The sequence below is a fragment of a genome, unplaced genomic scaffold (assembly GCF_019419815.1).
Source record: "Pyrus x bretschneideri cultivar Hongxiangsu unplaced genomic scaffold, Pyrus_bretschneideri_v1 Contig39, whole genome shotgun sequence".
In the NCBI taxonomy this organism is placed as follows: domain Eukaryota; kingdom Viridiplantae; phylum Streptophyta; class Magnoliopsida; order Rosales; family Rosaceae; genus Pyrus; species Pyrus x bretschneideri.
The window spans coordinates 2,771,395-2,794,064 of NW_025999712.1; the positions used below are offsets into that span (position 1 = coordinate 2,771,395).

The window sequence follows — 22,670 nt, forward strand, 5'->3', positions numbered from 1 at the left end:
GGTATATTCAATTAGAATTTTAAAGAAGTTTATAATATTCCAGGTGTATTCAATTAGAATTTGATTTTAAAGAATTTTTTTTTGTCATTGATTTTAAAGAATTTGAAAAAAAATTAAGAAATTAGAGGGAATTAGAAAGATTTTGTAGTGTATTTTAAGTATCCACAAATCTCACATATTCCCATGAAATTTCGAGAGAATTTGATCAAAATTTTAATACGCGTTGAGAATGAATTTCACATTAATCAGATGAGGGACATTATGGGCTTATAAATAAATTAATCTCCTTTTATTAGGTTGAACTTTTTTACCTTCATATCCTCACACACGTTGAGAATGAATCTCACATTAATAGAAGAAGAAACTTTGAACTTGCGTGGACTTATAAATAAGTTAAGCTACTCTTAATATTCTCAATTAATTTCATAACTCAACTTTTTTTATAAAAATCACCCATGATTCTCACCTTGATTAGATGAGGGACTTTATGGGCTTATAAATAAATTAGTCTTCTTTTATTAGGTGGAACTTTTTTACCTTCACATCCTTGTATACATTGAGAATGAATTTCACATTTATAGAAGGAGAAACATCCTCACACACGTTGAGAATGAATCTCACGTTAATAGAAGAAGAAACCTTAAACTTACATGAACTTATAAATAAGTTAAGCTACTTTCAATATTACCAATTAATTTCATAGTTCAACTTTCTTTATAAAAATCACCCATGATTCTACAAGGACAAAAAAAAAAAAAAACCAAATTGCTAAAGAAGCTTACATATATATATTTGGAAGTTTTCAAACGATATCTGTAAGCTTATTCTTGTTCATACAAATTGCTTCATGGTACATACGACGAGCCAAAACATAAAAGTTCTTGGTCTCACTTAGGCCACGTGTAAGAGATGGTCACATAATATGCAGCTTTGAATGAAAAGACAGCCAATATGGGGAGCCACATAAAACTTAACGGACTCAAATTTTTCTTCCGAAAATTAGAATTAGATGTCTTATTTTAGATTTTTATAGATTAAATATTTATGCTTTTTGAGTTTTTGATGAAGTTTTAAAACATTTGATTAAAATACTCAGACTTGAAACATTTCAGATTAATTAAAATTAATTTACATTTAAATATTTGCTATATTTTTTAAAATAATTTCAACTATATATAAGTCTAAAATTTTAAACTTTTCAAATTTAAATGTACACCCACACCAAATGGAAACGTACCAACATTAAATGAAAACGTACCAACGTTAAACGAAAATGTACCAACCCCGAATTAAAACGTACCCAATTATAAACTATATTAAAATGAATATTCATCTTTTTGGAATGTTTAAAAATATGTTTGATTAATACACAATGCTCTAGATAGTCTTGTTTTTTGGTAGATGAGTCTGCGAAACAACTTTTAGTTGATCGAAGATAAATCCTTACTGTTGTAGATAATTCTAAATAATAATAATAAATCATATAATTTTGAATTAATAAAAAAATTATTGTCCGTTGATTAGTGACTCTTTCTATATAAAAAAAAATTTAATGAAAGTAATTCCTCATTATTAGGACAAAAAGTAATAAAACTTATGTTTTGAAAACAAATGTACTAAAAATTCAAATATACCAGAAACTAAATGTACCAAAAATTCAAATATACCAAGAAGTCAAATAGATCAAAAATTCAAATGTACCAAAAAGTCAAATAGATCAAAAATTCAAATGTACCAAAAAGTCAAATGGACCAAAAATTCAAATGTACCAAGTCACTAATTGTACCATTACAATCAAATGTACCTAACGAGTTTTGTACATTCAATTTAATTTACTAAAATAAATATTTTAATAAAAAATAAAAAAATCTTCAATCATCATAATAAGAGATGCATAAAAATAAGAGGAAAAAAAAGGAATGCTAACATGAATAGACTTCTAATGAAATAAAATTAAACTGCCAAAATTGTAGAGAAAACGTTTAATCAAATTTGCAAAAGCAATAAATGTCTATGACATTTAAAGCGAGGCGTCTATATCAAAATGCCCTTTTTTTTCTTAACCATATCCATATTTATGAGCTTTTTGGGTGGTACTAGGCACGCATAGATCTATTAGGATGCATTTGTTGCATCAAATTATTTCAAATTTGACTAGCTTTACGGGCTAAGCTGGCTTAAGACTTAACTATCTAAAGATATACATGTATAGGATAAACTACCTAAAGGTTTTAGCAGGCAATCCATTACCCTATAATCAGTTGAGATACAACGAAGCCCTCCAATGAAAAGAGAGATTAAAGCCCTGAAACCATATAACTTTCAATCCGGCTACGAAATCAATATAACATCTATGTGGAGAGAAGCGCATGCCAATTTCTACAACAGATTGAAGTAGGAGCAAAGCATAGAATACAGACCTCAGCCGCGCATGCCAAATATCTCTTCCGGAGGATCGTACACATGCTGTTCCGGAAACAGCTCCTCAAGGTCTTGCTTGACTCTGTTTCTCAAAAGGGGGTGTGGCAGAAGTCCCTTCAACAAAATCCGGAATGGTAGCTCCTCCGGCGGATCTGGAGACTGCTTTATGTCCTCATAAATGTTCCGTGCATCTGCAGGACAACCAGAGTTCAAAAAACCCCTGATAACTTCTGTATATGTTTGAGAATCAGGAAACAGATCCTCCTTTTTCATGCTGTCCCACAGTAGCATAACGTCCTCCATTTTCTTAGATCTTGCTAATGCAATAATTAAGTCCTTATACAGATAGACATCCAATTTGTACCAGTCTTGCTTTCGAATAACATTAAATACCTGAAAATTCACTGAGGCGCTTGTAATTCCAATAAACAAAGACATAACTTCATTGCATATGTAGTTAAACAGAAATAAAGATGTGCAGTCTAGAAGGAATTCATTCCAAATAATGGTCTAAATGTACTCTGAAAAACAAGTCTACAAAACCACAGCATACCTGTAATGTGGTTCCGCATTTAACACAGGAAACAATGAATAAGGAAAACACCATTGTGTATTTGAAGAGTTGGGTATCAACCTGACTTCTTGAAGGAAATAATAAATCCGCAATTCAAAATCAAACTAGTCTGGTTTCTCGTAAATTCAAATGGGATATATGGCAGTGAGTGTTGATATGGTCGTCTTGACTCTCGTGAATGAGATTTCAACATTTCACCATTACTAGCTATTTCAAAATCCAAAGAGCTATCCTCGCACCTATAACTACAAGTGAAAAAATGCCCGTCTCGAGTCAAAGATGGATTCGGCCACGAAAACCACGTCACTCCGATCGCGCTTTATCATACACCATGAACCTGCACTACTAACAGGAATACCCAGACACTTATACTAAAGCTAAGCATTGCTTCTCATACTGTTAAACATATTGACAAAGCATTACTAAAGGTGCCCAAAATCACACATTGAGTCAGGCATTCAACCAAATACATAGCGTGCAACCCACGGAGCCCCATTTCTCAACGACTGTAAACTAACAACACATAAGTGGATCCACAGAGCACAACTTCAACACCAAAAGTACAAAATTTCAGAACAACCCAGAAGATCAAATGCAAAACATTCACAAAATTTAATCTCAGAAATTCGATACCTTAATTGCCAAATAGACTTCTTCCTGGCGCTCGAGCTCAGTGAGAACAGCAATCATATCCATCTTCAACAGTCTCAAAAAACGTGCGTATTTACAAACTTCCCGAGCTTCTCTTCGTCGTCCTCGAACCGCTTTAAACCCGAGATTACGAAAAGCGCTTCTTTGACGATCAGCTTTTGCCCCTCCAGAGCGGTCCTCTGGGCCACCCGTCGTGATACAGCCTCAGCCCAATAATGGATCTCCAGGACTCGAGTTCAAGTTCTGTGGATTTTAGAAGCATTAGGGTCGACTTGATGGGCGTTGTTTTCAGGTTTTGAAGGAGTATTGAAGAGAAAAATGCAAACTTTGACCGCGAAAATGCACGAGTCGCCATTGCCATTGGAGGTGTGATGAAGGGGACGAGTTGGTGATCCGCAGTGAGGGTGATGAAGGGAACGAGTTGGTCAGTGAGACTGATGCAGGTTTTGTTTGGGAAATGAGAAGCTACTGCTGCTCCAGATGAAACAAGGGGAACGGGGCATTGGGGGTTTGGCGTAGGGCTTTACGGTCGTAGATAGAAACCTTCGTATGTTTTCGTGTCCCCGAAAAGAGAATAAAATTAAAAAATCCTAAGTATGTTATTGCCAATCCAACATTCTCAATTTCGTATTATACACTTGTTATAAATATATATATATTTTTTAATTTAGAAAGTTTGAAGTGCACGATAAATTTTTTATAGATTGAAATTTGTTTTGGTTTTTTTTTAACAAGAGTGCATTTTGCTCACCTTTCTAATTTCAGATAACCGTTATATCCTCTCTAAAATCTTGTAACGAATTTGCTTAAGTACTAAGTTTACTTATACATTTAATTAAATCTTTAAAGAAAAGAATAACATCTAAATGATTCACAACAAAATTACCATTTATTCCTTTTTGGATATCCTATCAATTAAACAATTGTTGAATTTTCCTATTTGTATTCCCCAATATTTTAATTATTTTTCTTTTTCATAAGACTAAATTAAATGATAGATAATCATAGTTAGTAAATCTGAGGGAGATAGATAATCATACTTGTGACACAATTTTAGAGGGAGATAAGGGTTATCTTGCATTAGAAGTGAGCAAAAAGAGACTCCTCCTACAAACTCACCAACTGAAAATGGTTTTACTTTAGAAATATGCTGGCTTTAGTCATTTTTAACCCAAAGCACCCTTAACTTACCATTCATATTGTACTTCATCGAATGAAATTAAATTAGTGGTATTTCGGGGAAAGATGAGAGAGAGAATTCTCGTCAGATTCTCGCCGGATCCTCTTTGTGTGGTATCGGGAATTTTCTAATCACATTCGTTTATCGTATATTATACGGTCAATTTTCATTAGGTATGGTTTATATTTAATTTTAAATAAAAAATTTACAATGATTTTTTATCGCACGATGAAAAGATGTGATTTGAGAATCTTCGGAATCCTCACAAAAATGATCCGGCTGAGGATCCTCGCTCGAAAGAGGGCTAGTTCATGTAGTGTTAGGGAGGAAGTTGTATTTTATTAGTCATTGACCAACTCAGTTCCGCATAAGAAACAGTTCCCACACCACAAATGCTCCGATTAGGAAAATCGGCAGCTATATGTGCGAAGGCCAAAGGTTGCGAAAACCAGGATATTTTGTTCATTGGCATCATAGTCCTGAGTAATAAAAATAAAATAAAATAGAAAAAGAAAAATAATATTTTGTTCATTGGTATCATAGTCCTGAGTAATAAAAATAAAATAAAATAGAAAAAGAAAAAGAAATTGCGTGTCTGCTGCACTTGTGTGTTTATTCACCATCTTCTTCCTCTATTACCTCTTCTGTTACAAATCTGGCCAACCCTATCCTCCTCCAACTTCTACCTCTGTCGAACCCACCTTCTCTCCTCCTCCAATCTTTGCCTTCTTTGAACCCACTCATATTGTTGAGAGTTGTCCCATGTTGATGAGGGACAAGAATTGCGTGCTTATATGGTCTTGGGCTACTTCCCATATTGTCAATTAGTTTTATGGTGGAATCCCCACTCTCATCACACAGCACCTGCTTCCATCCATCTCCTCCTCTCCTATATCCTCCGTTGAGAAGGAATGGAGTCATTGCTCAACTTCATGTTCAGTGGTAAAGGTTTAAGAAGGTAAACTATTGTGCTGTTTTCTTCACAAAATCGGGGAGCAGAGAGTAAAGGGGCTGATGAGCAGCGGTGGTGGAGGGTGCGGAGGATGTAGGGGAATTGGTGTTGGTTTAGTTACAAGTCCATTGCCTCTTAGGAAGTTTTAACGAAATATTCTCAGTACTGTTTATTTTTAATGAAAAATCACATTTTACATTTCTCTAGTACTATTCACTACACCTTTATTTGTCATTTTTCATTAAAACTAAAGTGTTTTTTGGACTTTTCGTTAATTTTCCTTAAAATGGTATATGTTGTACATTGATAAAGTGACTGATACAATCCACAGCTATAAACTAAATCAAATATCTAGTAGGTAACTTGAGGATCGCTAATTTTATTTTGATAAATAAAGCATATACGAAGGACTATGAATATCATATTCTTATATCCATCATTCAACGTGAATATGGAATAGCAACAGCTTTGAGAGGATTTTTTATACGTACGGTTAAACCAGTAGATTCAGTCATGTCTAAATCCTCCACACTTGCTCCGCTTGGCAATTCCCAATCGTACTTGTGCACAGTACTTGCTAAGGCGATCTCATTAATAGCAATCGCAAAATGAATTCCCGGGCAGATCCTCCTACCAGCTCCGAACGGAATCAACTGAAAGTCAGTCCCTTTATAATCTATCTCGCTATTCAAGAACCGTTCTGGCTCGAAATCTTCTGGTTTTTCATAGACCTTGGGATCCCTTCCAATGTGCCATGCATTGATCATAACTTGTGTCTTGGCTTTGATGTTGTAACCATTTATTTCCACGTCTTGGGTCGACAACCTGGGCACTAGTACTGGAAGTGGTGGATGTAATCGAAGAGTTTCCTTTATCACCGCCTTCAGGTAGTGCATTTCGACCAAATCATCCTCCGTGAGTTCGTCTGTTTTTCTTCCGACTATTCCCCTTACTTCTTTCTGCAATTTGTTCATGACCCTTGGATTCCTTAAAAGCTCAGTCATTGCCCACTCTAGTAATGTAGATGATGTATCCGTACCAGCAGCAAACATATCCTACAAGAATGAAATGTGTTGATTAAGACATTAGCCTCTAACTTCTAAAGTAGAGAGAGAGAGAGAGAGAGAGAGAGAGAGAGAGAGAGAGGGTTACCAAGATGAGAGCTTTTATAGTAACTGTATCAATTGGAAAACCAGCCAAGTTTTCTCTCTGAACTGCAAGCAAAACGTTGACAAAATCATTCCTGTCATCATCTTCACTCTTTGAACTACAGTTCATATGCTCTTGAATAACTCCACCTATAAAGTCATCAAGCTGCTTAGCCACCTTGTCTGCCTTGGCCACCAAACCATTGACATGGCGCAACCAAGAAAGCCACGGGATATAGTCTCCGATGTCGATAATTCCCAATAATTCTGCGAACTCCCTCAAAAGCTCCGTAAACATCCTCCCATCTTCTCCACCATTGTACGTCCTCCCCAGAGCCACTCTACATACCACATCATTAGTAAGCCTCACAAAAATTTCGCTTAAATTCAGAAGGGATGATGACGAATGCTTTATCTTACTGATCATGGACATGGTTTCCTCTTCTCTCACGGAGCGAAAAGACCGAACTCTTTTGTTGCTCAAAAGATTTAAGACGCATATACTTTTTACCGACCTCCAGTACTCACCATAAGGAGCAGATGCAACGTCGTTGTAGTTGTATAGAAGCTTCCCAAAAATGGTGGACTTGGGACGGTTAGAAAATGTGAGGTCATGGGTTTTCATGATCTCACGGGCAGCCTCAGCTGAAGATACAACTAGGACTGGGACACTTCCAAAGTGGAGAAGCATGAGAGGGCCATGGCGTTGAGATAAGGCTTGAAACGAGCGATGAGGGTGCAACCCTACTTGGTGCAAGTTCCCAATGATTGGGAGCTTCGGTGGAGAAGGTGGTGAAGGGGTTTTGTTGGTGGTTGTAGCGGAGGAGTACCATCTGTATAGGAGGATGAGGAAAATGGCCAGCAGAGTGAAGGCCAAAGGTTGCAAAAAAGAGGAGGTTTCACTCACCATCATCATAGTTGTTCCTTCTACCCTATCTTGGAAAAGAAAATGTGTGTTGTGTGGTCTTCGTTTCTGTGTTTATATAAGTCAAGGTTATCCCAGTATACAATGGAACGAGTGAGCATGTGTGACTTTTTACTTTCACATCTTTTTATTTTTTGTAACGAATTTTCAAGCTAAATACGTGCTAACACAAATTAAGTGATGTGAAGCATGTGTGGTTGTTAGATTTTACACATAAGGCAATTTACTTTGATACCATAAAAAAATAAAATGTGTACTTTGCAATTACACACAAAATACTCTTCATATAAAACTATATCTATAATAAAATAAAATGTGAAGCAATCGCTTCTTTGGAAAAACTTCGCGTAATAACGAACTATTATTGTAACCTTTTTGAAAATTTAAGATAATAACAAATATATTAATATTCTAGAATTTAAGATAATAACAAATATTTTACAACATTGCATATGTATTTGGAAGTTTTCAAACGATATCCGTAAGCATTTTCTTGTTCATACAAATTGCTTGAGCTAAAACATAAAAGTTATTGGTCTCAAATAGGCCACGTGTAAGAGGAGATGGTCCACATAATCTGCAGTTTTGATTGAAAAGACAGCCAATTTAGGGAGCCACATAAAACTTACGGACTCAATTTTTTCTTGAACATATTAATATTTCTGTGCTTTTTGGGTGGTACTAGGCACGGATGGATATATTAGGATGCGTTTGATGTGTGAAGGTGCGAAGAAGAAGGAACATGACGGGATTAGAAGGTGGCTTAGCAGTTCTCTTTGAATCGCGGGTCTCGTTAAGATCTATTAGCGAGGGATTTAGATGAGGCGAGTCCCTACTAATACCACTAAACTTAGAGGGGTGTAGTTAAACTCAGATTTGAGAAGATTTTAAAAGACTTTAAAATCTTAGTGTAATCAATTAAAAGATTTTAAAGGATTTTAGAATCTATCCAAATCTAATTGTATTAAAAAAATTAAGATTTTGAAGGATTTCAATAAGTTGTGGCTTTTGTAGGATTTGAGAGAAAAAAGTAGATATAACCAAGACTAAAAAGAATCCAACCTCATCCTCTAGGATTTCAAATTCTTCCACCACTATCCATTCAAATTCTTTAAAATCCATATGAATTTTGTAGGAGTTTTTAATCCTCTCAAAATCCTATCAAATCTATCATCTTTAAAATTCTTTAAAATTCTTTAAATCTTGGGAGTTTTTAACCAAAAACCTACGGTACTGTTCACTTTAATGAAAAACTATATTTTTACACTAAAAAGTCAATCCTGGTACCCCTCACCCTTTATTCCCCCTCCCGTCTTCCCCAAACCCAAAACTCAAAACCTCGCTGAAGCGTTGGGCTAGCTGTTTCAACGCCATCGTCGCCTGGTACAGGGGCCTGCGAAGGGGTTTATTGTCCAAGTCCCACAAGATCACAACTTTCTTCTGCTTCAGCATGTATATGCCCTAAAAACTATATTTTTACACTAAAAAGTCAATCCTGGTACCCCTCACCCTTTATTCCCCCTCCCGTCTTCCCCAAACCCAAAACTCAAAACCTCGCTGAAGCGTTGGGCTAGCTGTTTCAACGCCATCGTCGCCTGGTACAGGGGCCTGCGAAGGGGTTTATTGTCCAAGTCCCACAAGATCACAACTTTCTTCTGCTTCAGCATGTATATGCCCTTCTTGTTTTGCACCATGTCGATTTCGGAGCTTGCGGATGACTTGATGACAGCGTGGCGGCAATTCGTGGTGGTTGAGGTGACGGCAATGGTGATGATGGAGAAAGGGGTGGTGGAGGACGGGTGGGAAAGGGTTTTGGGTTGCAGAGGTAAGAGGCGAGAAAGGGGGGGGGGAGAGAGGAGAGAATGAGAGAGATTTAATATATATGTATATATATATATAATTTTTTTTTTAATTTTTGAATATTTAATTATTAAAAATACATTTTATTATTTTTTAATCCAATTGGATTATTGAGTAGGACACGTGTCGGGCTACGTCAGCATTTAACAGAGAAATTAACAAAAAAACTGACGGAGATCTGACATTGGCACAAATTCGTAAGATGAGGTATGACATTGTCAATTTTAAAAGATGAGGTATGAAAATGTCATGACACCAATAATCGAGGTAGTTTTTTGTACTTTAACCTATAATTTTATTGAAATAGAACTTAATGAGAATACATTTCATGATCAAGAAGCTCCCTAATGACATCAATATCAAGAGGTTCTTCAAAACCAACTTACTGAGACACCTCCTACTAAACTTGATTTAGCGAGGCAATGAGCCACACTATTAGATTCACGGGGAATATACAATATTGTGCACTCCAAGAACTCCACCAGAAGCTCTTGAATATCAGAGACTATGAAGCCAATATTAGAGAGCTCTACGAGAACACCCTTGCACGCCTCCACAGCTTCGAGGGAATCCATCTCCACCTGCACTCTCAAGAAACCAAAACGCAGCGCCTAGGATTGCCAGCAGCTCAACCTGTTTCACCAAGAAACAACACCGAAGCCGCCAGATTCCAGCAACAATGAACGCCCCATTTATACCTCGGATCACTCTTCCAGCTCCACCGACATCCTCCTTCACCTTCGCAGCCCCACCCCATCGACATTTAATTGAAACCATCCATCGCTAGGGGCCACCCATCGCAGTTGCTTGGGCAGCTTTACATGACTGGGCTGTAGATGAGCCTGCCTAAACTCCTGCAGCCAGCTGAGAGTACGCTGGGCCACCTCCATGGGATCCGAGGCTTGTCCATCCCATAAAACCTTATTCCGTATCGTATTACTGCAGCCTCCTAAACTTGGAGATTACCCACAAGGTACCAATTAACCCATCCATACTTAGCATTCAAAAAAGCATGATAGACGATTGTTGGGATTCTTGGTGAAGGCCTTGTCGAAGGTCTTGTTGAAGGCCGCGTCGATCGCTAGGATTCTTTCGGGTTTCAGATGCAGCAAGTACCAGAGGGAGGAGTGGACGGAGAAAGGGTGGCTCGGGTAGGCAAAGGGTGGATGAAGGGGGATGGAAGAAGGGGGTGCTCGGGTGGAGAAGACAAAAGGGGTGGAGGGGTGCACGGGTGGAGGGGGTAGAGGGGATGGAGGTGTGTCGGGTGGGGATGGAGGAAAGGGGTTCTGGGTTTGTTTTTTTGTTTTTTTTATTTTTAATATAATATGCCATCTCGTCTACAAAAACCTAGAAAAAACCAGTCAAAACCATAAAAATTAAACTTCCTTCGACCCTTTAGATCAAGCTTAAAACCCCACCAAAAAAAAAATCTGTTTTTCCTTTTTTCTTTTATGGGTTTTTTTTTTTTTTTTTTTTTTTTTTTGGTGCGTAAATTGGCTGGTGTGGAGGTGTGATTTTATACGACAATGATGATTGTTGCGGTAAATGCTTTGTCAAAGTCATGATGAGACGGCTGCCATCGCACAGGGTTGGATCTGAATTGTCGTGGTAAATTAGCTTGGATCTGAATTGGTTCCTGCACTTCATATTGCAGGTTGCCTAGAGAGAGAGAGAGGGCTTCATGACGAGGGTTTTGGTCTTCTGCTTCTTGTTGCGGGGGTCGCCAGCAACTGAAACGATGGCGTAGAAGACGGAAAGGATGAGGTTGGGTGCAGGTTGCAAAGGGGGTTGGGTGTGGGTTGCAGGGGTTTGAGGGAGGTAGAAGACGGGTGGGGCTGCTTTTTTTTTTTTTAATTTTTTTAATATTTGAAGTGGGCCATATTGACATGTGACGCTCAGTTATTGTTTATATGGGCGTCATGTCATCAATTAACAGAAGTTCTAACGGAAAAATTAACGTATGTATAAAACTGTCCTAAAATTAAGACTTGAGTTATAACTTTGGGATGAAAAAAACTTCATGTACCAAATGTTGAAAACCACAAAACTTCAAAATAGTAAACTGAGATTAACCCTTTTATTTATTTTTTTAAAATGTGAAACGATCAAAATGCCCTTAGAGGGTATGTGTCAATTTTCATTGACTTACTGATCAGGACACGTGTGACATATTAATTAGTATATTTTGCAGCACTTACTATTATGAACGATTGATTATAAATATAACGAAAATTAGAACTAGAAATATTTCACGAAACACGTATAAATCATTTCATTTAAAGTAGTGGGAAAGATAATAGCACTAGATATAAAATATTAATGATAGAATAAAATAATAAAGAAAGAAGAAAAGAGAGAGGTGGGGAAGGATCGGGAAGAAGGAAAGAAGGGTAAAAAGGGAGAAGGGGGGAAAAGAACATTTTCTTCTTCTTGCTCCAGCACTCACGGGATCCCTTTCAAACTATTTTCATCATAATTTCCTCATACGATAACGAAATCACATGAGGTCGGAAGCTATAGTTTCGTAGCGAAGTTATCTTCAATCTTACCATACCCACCCTTTGAAAAGGAGGCAGATTGTCTGCTCTCATTTTATAATGCTCTTTCCGTCTCCTTCTATTTGTACTGTCACGGTTAAATAACATCAACATTTTATATTCCTATTACTTTTTGTCTTATTATTTTAATAAAAATATTAATATAAAATATTAACGTGACTTAACCGTGATCGCACAATGTAAGAGAGAATGGAAAGGGCGTGGTAATGAGAGGCAGACAATCTACGGTCCTTTTGAAAACCCTTGTATAAAGAAAACGAGGTCCAAACATATTCACGTGTTCCAGCGACTTTTCTCTGATTTCGGGCAATCCCGCTGGAATCTGGCCTCGACCCAAGTGAAAATAATGATCCTCCCTCGTGGGGTCTCCTCTAGCGTAAGTATTTTCCCAAGGTTTTAACTTTTAGTTTTGGGGTCAATTCAAGGTTTTGAATTTTAATTCGATATTTTGGATGCATATTTGAGATGATGCTTGTTGTATTGTTTAGGAGTTGAATCGGAACCGGGTAGACATGATCGGTTGCATATATAGGGAAGAATATTGAAATCCTAACCTCAATTCGGTTCTCTTTAGAAATTTAAGGGTTTGGTTTGGGTTATAAGCATTAATGTTATTCCATAATCGAGGCCGATACATTGGAATATTTTGTGTGCGATATTTGTCCTACCCCTTATGCACTGAAAAGAACATTGCTGAAATTGTATGTGTTGCAGCCTAGGTTTGTGCAGTTAATTAGAGTTCTAAAACTACTGAGTGGTTCTATATTCTTCCCATGGCATTGCCAGATGCTGATGCTGAATATTTGATTGGACAATGCTATTATCAGAGTATTATATGAATCTTGTTTTGGCTGTGGATTTATTGGTGGTTCTTTATTTCATTCTTTGAGTGGGTGAAGAGCTTACGACTGCTAGGAATTTACATTTTTATCTTGGGGCACTTGAATAAACAGTTTGGTTTTTCTATAATAATAATTAAGGATCATTGATATGGTTGGGCTGGTGTACCAGTTACGAATAATTATATGAATGTTACAGTTAGGGATTTATTGGAAGAAGCACATGGGTGTACAGACAGCACAGCACAGCAAGCATACAGCAAGGGTGTGCACTCAAAGCAGACAGCACAGCACAGCAAGACAGCAAGGGTGTAAAGGACAGCAAGGGTGTAAAGCTTTCAGCTTTCTTTGTTGCTGACTCATGGACAGCAGGGAAAGGAATTGCATGTGCTGTGCTGTCTGTACACCCATGTCCACGAGTCAGCAACAAAGCAAGCTGAAAGCTTTACACCCTTGCTGTCTTGCTGTGCTGTGCTGTCTGTACACCCATGTGCTTTGAGTGCACACCCTTACTGTATGCTTGCTGTGCTGTGCTGTCTGTACACCCATGTGCTTCTTCCAATAAACATCCTCCTTGATGTTCGGTGGACTTTTGCTGATTGTTTTCTAATAAAATCTGAAATGCTCATTTATCCACTTGCCATGCTCTATCTACTTGATTCTTCGTTGTGACATCCTTTCCCTAAAGTATTGGATTTATCGAGCAAATGTTTGCTTCTCGAAGTTTTCGTCGTCCAAACTTTTACGTGACACATTTTCTCTTTGTGCGACGAATAGGATTTCGTCGGGAACACACTTTTCTGTAGTAGTGAGAATAATTATCAAAACATAAGAGTTACATCTTTCAGGACTGGATGTTAAGCGCTCCAAATGCTCTGAAATTGCCATGAGAATAGCAATTGTTTTCGAATTTATTACATTGAGAAGAAGAGTACTTTAAACAAAGATCTTAAAGTAACAGATTATCAGTTGTCTTCTATAGTTCTATATCATAAAATTATGTCACATCCTAAATCATTAAGTACATTATTTTTAAGGGCCTCGTGTGTTATTCAAAAGGGGTCCGCAATTGAAGGGTAATTATGATCCTTTGGCGATCCCTTATCGCCTGTAGGGCATGTGCTGTTGTCACCTGATACGAGTCTAACTTTGCCTTCATCATAGATTGAGCATAGCAAGTTTATGTAATCTTCTTTAAAAGCGTCATACACTAGCCCCGGGTCTATTTTGCTTACAGGATTGATATGTCCAGATGCATAACCAAATTCACCACTCGGAACATTGGTGTTGGTATCGTTCACGGGCAAAGCTACAACCACAGAAAAGATTTGACATCAGTATGAATTAAGCTTTCTGATATATTGAAGAGTTGCAACTCTTATTGCTGAAAACCAACTCAGCTAGGAATGGGATGATTTAAAACGTACACAAACAATGTGATTAGTGATTAATCAAGAAATAGTAAATAACGGTAGTCATAAGAGATGATTTGATGGCTGCCGGAGACCAATCAGGGTGGAAGCTTTTAACATAAGCAGCTACACCAGCAGTGTGTGGGCAAGACATGGAGGTTCCCGACATTATATTGTATCGGATGAGGGAAATTGATGACACGAGTACTGTTGTTCCATTTCCAAAAACAACCTTGTCGATGATCCATCGATCTATTCTACTTGCTGCGACTGTCAGTATCCACGGAGCCAGACTTGATACAGTATTAGCTGAAGGACCAGTGTTGCCTGCAGAGTTTGAGGTTAGTATCCCTTTCTCCATTGCATGGAAAGCACCAATGGCAACAGGATCCCCATAAAACTCTTGTACAGAACCAACCGAAATAGAAATTGTAATGGTGTTGACTCCATCAGCAATAGCATCGTCAAAAGCAGCCAAAATATCGTGTGCCTTACACCCTCGAGCAGTGCAGACTTTAAATGCTGCAATTCTTGCAGCAGGAACCCCTCCTCTTGCAGTTCCTTGTGCTAGCCCATAAAAGCTTACATCCTTTACAGCATTTCCAGCTGCCGTTGAGGCAGTGTGGGTTCCATGGCCTGATGCCATCCCTTGCAGAGTCTTCTGTGTAAAATCGAGCTCCAATGAGTTTGCTACAAAGATAGCATTACTTTTTTTTTTATTGAGGGAGAAGAACTTAACAAGTCTTACAAGAAAAACCGTTATAAAAGAATTACGAAACTGAATATATAAAGGTACATGTATTATCATAAAGCAGGTCTATGATTAAGTTTCCTACTACGAAAACAAAAATAATATGAAATTAGGAATTTGGTCTATGCATATTGTTGTCAGTTTATAAAAATTGGATGGTTGGATTTGTAGTTTGACATGCTTTCAATTCAATAGCACAGTTTGTGTAAATCTTTTTATTAAAGAATTAGGTATGCTTGAAGCAACAATATTGTGTCCATGTCGAAAGGCCCAGGATCATAGCTAGTCTGGTAAAAGATACACCTGCAATTAGAGTCGAGGAGGATTGATGGTTACACCAAGGAGGATCGAGATTCGAGTGTCAATGCAAAATTGGGCCAATACTTTGAGAGGGTGACAATGAAAGAGGGGCAAATGGAAAGTTGAGAGCTTGAGTGAAATGTGAGTTGTGCACAGTACATGTAATCGTTGGTGGATAGTTGATTGTAAAGCTCTATTTCCCATTGACATAACACAAGGTATTTGAACAATTTAAATTTGTGTTTTCACTCCGTTTCTATCTTCCCTTATTTCTTCAGTTTTGTCAAATGATTTTACGCAGTATTGTTTTTGCAACAATTCATAGAGTGAATATTGAAGATAATGAATTGAGGGCACCTACTTGTTGCACGTAAAATTGTGTCCGCCCCTACAAGCACCTTTCCACCTCTTGGGAGGAGGTCCAAAACCTTCGTCTCCAAAACTGTCAGATTCCTGCGCAATCCCACTGTCAATGACACCAACAACAATATCATTCTCAACAGCAGCACTTCTATTGATTTTAGGAAAACTAATGAAAAGGATTTAAAAACTTTGAGTTTTAATGGTAAGGACAAAATAAAGGGTAAAGTGAATAATACCAAGTTTGACTTTTTAGTGTAAAAATATGGTTTTTCATTAAAGTGAACAGTACCATGGACTTTTCGTTAAAACTCCCATTGATTTTCTCATGGAAGCCCATAAAGTCCCAAGATCTTGTTGTTTGAAGTTCGTAAGTTCTGCTTGGAAAGACGGAGACTATTTCTTTCATATCTGCAGTGCATAGTTTTTAAACATCATGATAAATTCTCAAGCCAAATAATATCTCCTTTGTAATCAAAACAAAATCGTCATAGAGGCCTTACTCGCAAGCTTTTCTCTTTCCTAGTTTGTGAGCTTCGCAGCAAATCCATTGAAACTCCTACTGTAACTTCTCGCAAATATATTTTCAAGGGAACTGATAGATGGAGAGAGAGAGAGAGAGAGAGAGAGAGAGAGAGAGAGAGAATAAAAACAAGACATAAGAACTAGCTTATAAATTCAACGAAAAAAAAAAGGTAACATTGAAGATCTGGATTGATTACCTTCCCTCGACAACTGTCTGCAGAATACTATGGTGCTGAGATAATGGAGAGAACACCCCATCAGGAAGTGATCCCAAGTACACAATAGAAACCTGCATCATACATTCACGGTCAAGTAAAAATAAAGCTTACTAGTTCCTCATAAAATAGCATTTCAAACTTTTTTATCTCTTGTCAATCTCAAAATGAGTAGCCTTGCGATCTTATTAATCAATATTGACCATAGCGAAAGATCGAGCAGACTACTATTAAAACAAAGATGACTCCTACCTCTCTATCCTCAGAAGTGGCTATGCACAATAAACTCATCGTTAGGATGAGAATGGGAAAGGTAAGATAAAACAGAAGTGCTCCATGCTTAGCCATTGTTAAATTCTCAAAAACTTTAGAACCAGGTGAAGATTACTTTATACGGGGATTAAGGATGGCATATTTAATCATCTCCACTAAGCATCCAGATTTGTTTCCTTTCGTTTTGATGCATTTTTGGAATTACATATAACTCACACCAATCATTCCTCATCAACAAATCTAAATTCATAGAATGCTATTCTGTCTATAACTGAAAACAAGTTAGCAAGAGCATTAAATTGTTGCCACTACAATAACAGCAGTATAAGAACAACTCATTTGGGTTGAATCGATTTGTCAAGAAGCCATCATTGTGTCCAACGCATTCTTGCGTGTCGTTTTGTAGTATTTCTTTCTATGTAATACGATAAATTTTTTCAAACATTTAGAAAACGTTACAAATTCTGTATGTGCACACCAAAAGGTGATGTTCATGTACACCAGGACAAGAAAAATTATTATTCCATGAAAGAAATGGTACTTTAATTTACCTTATCTTAGATATACAGCTAATACACAACTAAGGCTTCTCTGGAAAATTCAGAAAACCCTTTTTCTGGGTTCTGAAGCTCTTGCGGTTTGATTAGGGGAAGTTTTGGTCCTTGGCTAACCTGGAACAAGAAACCGCAGTAACTCCCCTCTTAAAAAACAAGGATTTATGTGCAAGTAAGTCTTTTAAATTCAATCTAAATTCTTTATTGTGTAGAAAGTGAATATAAAAATGAAAAGACATTGTATGATTTTAAATGCACATAAACAGTTGGATTTAATCTTCATTCTTTCAATAAAGACTTCAAAATATTTTCCTTCGAACTCATTCCATTGGTGTAGTCAGCTTGCGATTAGAATCAACTCAAGCGCACCGCGCCAGGTAACTTAAAGTTGGTGCAAAATTCTGGATTAGGCTAAATCCAGAAGAAGAGATTATAATTGCTCATAGATTTCCTCATACGATTTCATCTTTTTATCATCTATATAGAATTGAACTATTTTAACACGAAAAAAAAAAAAAAAGGAAGACACTTGTTTTCCTAAACAACTGACTCTTACCTTCCTATCCTCATTAGTGGCCTTGCATAATAAGTTCAAGCTCAGAATACAAATGGAGAAAGTATAATGCAACAGAATAACTCTATTCTTGTCCATGTCTTAAAAAATGCTCAAGAACTTGAACGGTGATGATTACTTTATATACTAAGACCTAATTAATGACACAGACTCTCAACTCTATAGAAGCATCCGGATTTTCTTTCGTTCGTATGCAAAAATTCGCATTAATTCAGGCCAGATATTGTTTCAAAAACCTGGATTTGGCTAATCTGGAAAGCAAGTGAATTCAATGAAAGCAGGCAGCAATTATTACGGCTGGATTTAGCTAATCTGGAAACTTGGCTTTGATTTGCCATAAATTAAAAAGCAATGGACAAGATGTTCGTAAGGCTAATCTGGAAAACTTGGGTTCAACAGGTTCAGACTTGGTGATAGTTGATTGTTAGTCTCCATCTTATTTCTTATTTCTGAGCTAGTTTTTAAGAACAGAAAACAGTAAAAACCATACAAAAAACTTTTGAGCTGTATTTTTTCTACTTTTTATTCATTAAAACAAATTGAAAACGTACATCTTCTTGCTCGTTACTCATGTAACTATGTTCTGGAGCTCATTTGGAACATATGCATAAACCAGGATTGGACTTCTAACGCTATGAATACCATCAGACCAGACCAGTGACCCAGATAGTTGTGATCGATCTTGCAAATCGCTTCCACCAACAGTCACGTCAAAATCCATCTGCTTATTCAAGGACTTGAACGAAAGAACTTCAGGCACCACTTGGATATCAAGTTTTGAGTTTGATAAGATTTTAGCCCTATATGTGGAGTTCGCGAGGCCAACATTTTTAACTGTTCTATGAAATTGAACCGTAAAAGGTTTAGTTGGCTCAACTTTAGCTCCCATTGAAGGGTAATTATGATCCCGTGGAGACCATTTCGCAGGATCTTTAGGGCATGTGATATTTTCTCCTGTTATGAGCCTCACTTTTCCTTCATCATAGATTGTGCATAGCAACTTTATATGATCATCTTCAGAAGTTTCGTATACAAGGCCAGGGTTTATAGCCTTTACAGGATCGATATGTCCGGATCCATAAGCAAATACACCACTAAAATTGTTGGACGTATCATTTGTGGGCAACGTATCATTCATAGGCCAAGCTGCAACTTGCAAGTAGGAAAAAAACAAATTTGGTATCATTATATATGATATTTTAGAATGCCAAATGAATTAAGCATTAGGTCTTATGAAGACACGGTAGTCATAAGAGATGATTTGATGGCGGCCGGAGACCAATCAGGGTGGAATGATTTAACATATGCAGCTGCCCCAGCAACGTGGGGGCAAGATACGGAGGTTCCACTTAGTATATTGTACTTTACATGCCTATTGTCTTCTGGATATTCGCTGGCAGTAGCAAAAGTTGAATATGCAGCCAAAATTTCTACGCCTGGGGCACTTATATCTGGCTGAAGCACATTAAAGAATAAATGTTACTACATGTATATGACATTAAGCTGTATATGACAAGAAACATATACCTTAATAATATCGGGTACAACTAAATTTGGTCCATTCGCAGACGTGATAGAAACAAAAGGTGCGGCAACATCTTTTATGACTTCACTTTGTAATATCGTCGCTTGAGGGACCCTGTAGAAGCTTTCAAGAATTTAAAAAGCAACCTGATCGAAAATTGCAAACCTTAACAGTATTGAAATGAATCTATACCTGGTGGAGTTCATGTAGGACTTGACCACATTAAGATCTTCTGTGATTAAATTCACTCCAGGAAATGGGAGAACTTGAGAAAAAGTTTCGTTCATAAAATTAACAAAAATTATCCCAACTGCACCAGATCTGTAAGCCCCAGGAATTCCAGTGTTCTTCTCACATACAACTATCTTTCCCTTAACTAAATCAGGGTCCAGGCAACCTTCCCAACATATACTAAAATGCAACAAGAAGTCAGTATTATAGTTTCATTTTTATTCCTTATATTGTATGCAGTAAAAGTGAAACGGGCACTTGAATTACCTAGCTAATATTTGAGAGCAATTTGTTCTTGAAGCATCTTTTCCATATATGAGAGGAAAATTTGTTCCGTTTAATGTGAATGTGTTCGTAGAGTGCCCCTGTTTGTGTTAAGAGCATTAAAAAGTATTGTATTGAAAACAATCTGAGCCACAGTATATACAAGTATTCATAAAATGTTTTTATTTTGTTGAAAAAGGAAGTGGATGAGACATACGACTAGTTTCTTTCCGTTTGCAAGAACAGTGCTGTCAATAATCCGGCGATCTGTGGTACTAGCTGCAACTGTGAATATCCATGGTGCTACACTTGACACAGGACCAACCATATAACTATTAAATATGATTCCGGCAGACTGTGAAGTTAGTATCCCTTTCTTCATGGCATGAAAGGCACCAATTGCAATCGGGTCAATATAAAAATGAGGTTCAGAACGAAAAAATCCATTAAGTGAAATTGAAATGATGTCAACTCCATCAGCAATTGCATCATCAAAAGCAGCCAAGATACCGTCAGCACTACACCCGAAATCAAGATCACAGACTTTATATGCTGCGATTCTCGCAGCAGGTACACCTCCTCTTGCAGTACCATTTGCTAGTCCGTAAAAGCTTACATCCTTTACAGGACTTCCGGCTACAATTGATGCACAGTGCGTTCCATGACCCCGGAAATCCCTTGCAGAGTCTGTTAAGTAATATCGAGCACCAACGATCTTTCTGCAAAACAAACATTTCTTAATGTTGACTAAATGTTGCAATGCAAAGTACAAAGGCAAAACCATTACAAGAGTAGTTTAATTATGAAATTTTGAAATGAATAAACTTAAGCAAAAGTTTTAATTCGTATAATTGATAACTTTATGCATGTAAATATTGAGAGACATACTTGTTGCAGGTGAAATTTTTGCCGCCTTCACAAACACCTTTCCACTTCTTAGGAGGAGGACCGAAACCTTCATCTTTAAAGCCCTCAGCTTCAGGCCAAATTCCAGTGTCAATCACACCAACAATGATATCACTTTCAGTTGTGGCATTTCGACTGACTTTCTCATCAAAACCCATGAAGTCCCAAGATCTTGTTGTTTGAGGTTCCAATCTTATGCTTGGAAAGACAGAGACTATTTCTTCCATGCCTGCAATGTACAAACTTGATAAATTCTCAAACCATACCAGTGAACGATATAACTTTTTTCTAGTTCATAAAAAAGTATCTCAGAGGACTCACTCTCAATTTTCTCCCTTTCTTGGTCAGTGAGGTTGGCTGCAAATCCATTGAAACTCCTTTTATAACTTCTGACCAATAAAGTTTCTGCCAAACTGAGAGAAAGAGAGATAGCGAGGATAAGAACTCGCTTGTGACTCTAAAGACGAAAAGAAAAGGGCAACCTTGAAGGTCTAGATAGACTACCTTCCCTGCACAACTCTGTGTAGAATACTAAGGTGGTGAGACAACGGTGAGTATGCCGGATTCCCATCAGGAAGCGACCCCATGTACACGATATGGACCTACATCATCGACATTGTTATCACTGCATTCTATGTAAAAGAAATTACTATTTGTCAAAGACGGCATCTTTCTGTTATTAATGGCAAAAGAAAAGTACCTTTCTTTCCTCGTCAGCGGCCTTGCAGAACAAGATCACTGTGAGTAAGAAGAGAGTGAAGAAAGGATAATAACACAGAAAAGCTCCATGCTTAGCCATTGTTCAATGCTCAAAGACTTCATATGGGTGGTGAGTGCTTTATATAGGTGGACTAATTAATGACAAACTGTCATCTGTATTAAAACACCCAGATTTTTCTTGCATTCCTCCAAGATATAGTAATAAATTTATAGGATTTACTGAGCCTTCAATTTATGTAGTCTAATTGGTATTGGCACTGCCCAGATTCTCTGAGTGCCTTCCATTTAAAGTTACTGGAAAAGCCTGCAAAATATTTGGCCAGAATAGCAATCCATGTGGAAACCTGGTATAACCAAGTTGGTTAGAGCAGTAGTCACCCCAAGTTTGATGTGCACGCCATAAATAGCTTCCAAAAAATTTTCTTTCGATGAGCTAGTTCAAATAAGAGTGGTTATGTTTACACCCAATTGCCGTCTTTGCACACCGATATTCAATTTTTATAATTAAATAACACTATATAAAAATAAAATTACCACACACGGCTTAGTGTTCTCGTAAAAGATATTAATTTCTTGAGCATCAAAGTTGAATCCAATTCCTTCATATGAAGCTCATAATTTCCTATTTGCCTTCCAATAAACAAGAGCAAACTATATCAACAATCTCGTTTCCATCAGGATTTCTCATCAAACAAAGAGCTGTCATGATGCTTGCTAACAGGATTTATGAAATTTTTGGAACTGTGGGGTACGAGTGTTCTTTATATATAGCACAGGATTTTTGGACCTTTGGCTCCCAGTAATACGGGAAATTTAAAAAATAAAATAATAAATAAAAAATAAAATTAAAAAAAAACCAATTTCAAATGTTCGAAAAGACTTTTGCACCCGTTTTAAAAAAATGAATATAGCTCGTGGCCCTTAATTTTTTACACTAGCGGATTTCATATGG

The 22,670-nt window shown here is 37.2% G+C and overlaps 2 protein-coding genes, 1 long non-coding RNA gene and 2 pseudogenes across 3 annotated transcripts; 1 reads left to right on the top strand and 4 right to left on the bottom strand.

The window, feature by feature from the left end:
• Nucleotides 1-1,667: 1,667 nt before the first annotated feature.
• LOC103941692 lies at nucleotides 1,668-4,243 on the bottom strand (annotated as a pseudogene).
• Nucleotides 4,244-6,130: 1,887 nt separating this feature from the next.
• LOC103941695 (cytochrome P450 736A117-like) lies at nucleotides 6,131-7,888 on the bottom strand. The gene is made up of 2 exons (XM_009351896.3): nucleotides 6,931-7,888; nucleotides 6,131-6,833 (listed from the first exon to the last, which is right to left on the bottom strand). Exons 1-2 carry the CDS (start codon nucleotides 7,840-7,842, stop codon nucleotides 6,219-6,221), a joined length of 1,527 nt encoding a protein of 508 aa, XP_009350171.2. The 5' UTR covers nucleotides 7,843-7,888; the 3' UTR covers nucleotides 6,131-6,218.
• A 1,048-nt stretch (nucleotides 7,889-8,936) lies between these two features.
• Nucleotides 8,937-13,697, top strand: LOC125468645. Its single transcript, XR_007251032.1, has 2 exons — nucleotides 8,937-12,976; nucleotides 13,417-13,697. It is a non-coding gene; the product is annotated as an uncharacterized LOC125468645 (long non-coding RNA).
• Nucleotides 13,698-13,979: 282 nt separating this feature from the next.
• LOC125468644 lies at nucleotides 13,980-16,775 on the bottom strand (annotated as a pseudogene).
• A 1,811-nt stretch (nucleotides 16,776-18,586) lies between these two features.
• LOC125468648 (subtilisin-like protease SBT4.4) lies at nucleotides 18,587-21,797 on the bottom strand. The gene is made up of 10 exons (XM_048564825.1): nucleotides 21,699-21,797; nucleotides 21,503-21,600; nucleotides 21,320-21,411; nucleotides 20,981-21,227; nucleotides 20,310-20,811; nucleotides 20,096-20,193; nucleotides 19,790-20,008; nucleotides 19,600-19,711; nucleotides 19,317-19,527; nucleotides 18,587-19,221 (listed from the first exon to the last, which is right to left on the bottom strand). Exons 1-10 carry the CDS (start codon nucleotides 21,795-21,797, stop codon nucleotides 18,641-18,643), a joined length of 2,259 nt encoding a protein of 752 aa, XP_048420782.1. The 3' UTR covers nucleotides 18,587-18,640.
• Between the last annotated feature and the right edge of the window lie 873 nt (nucleotides 21,798-22,670).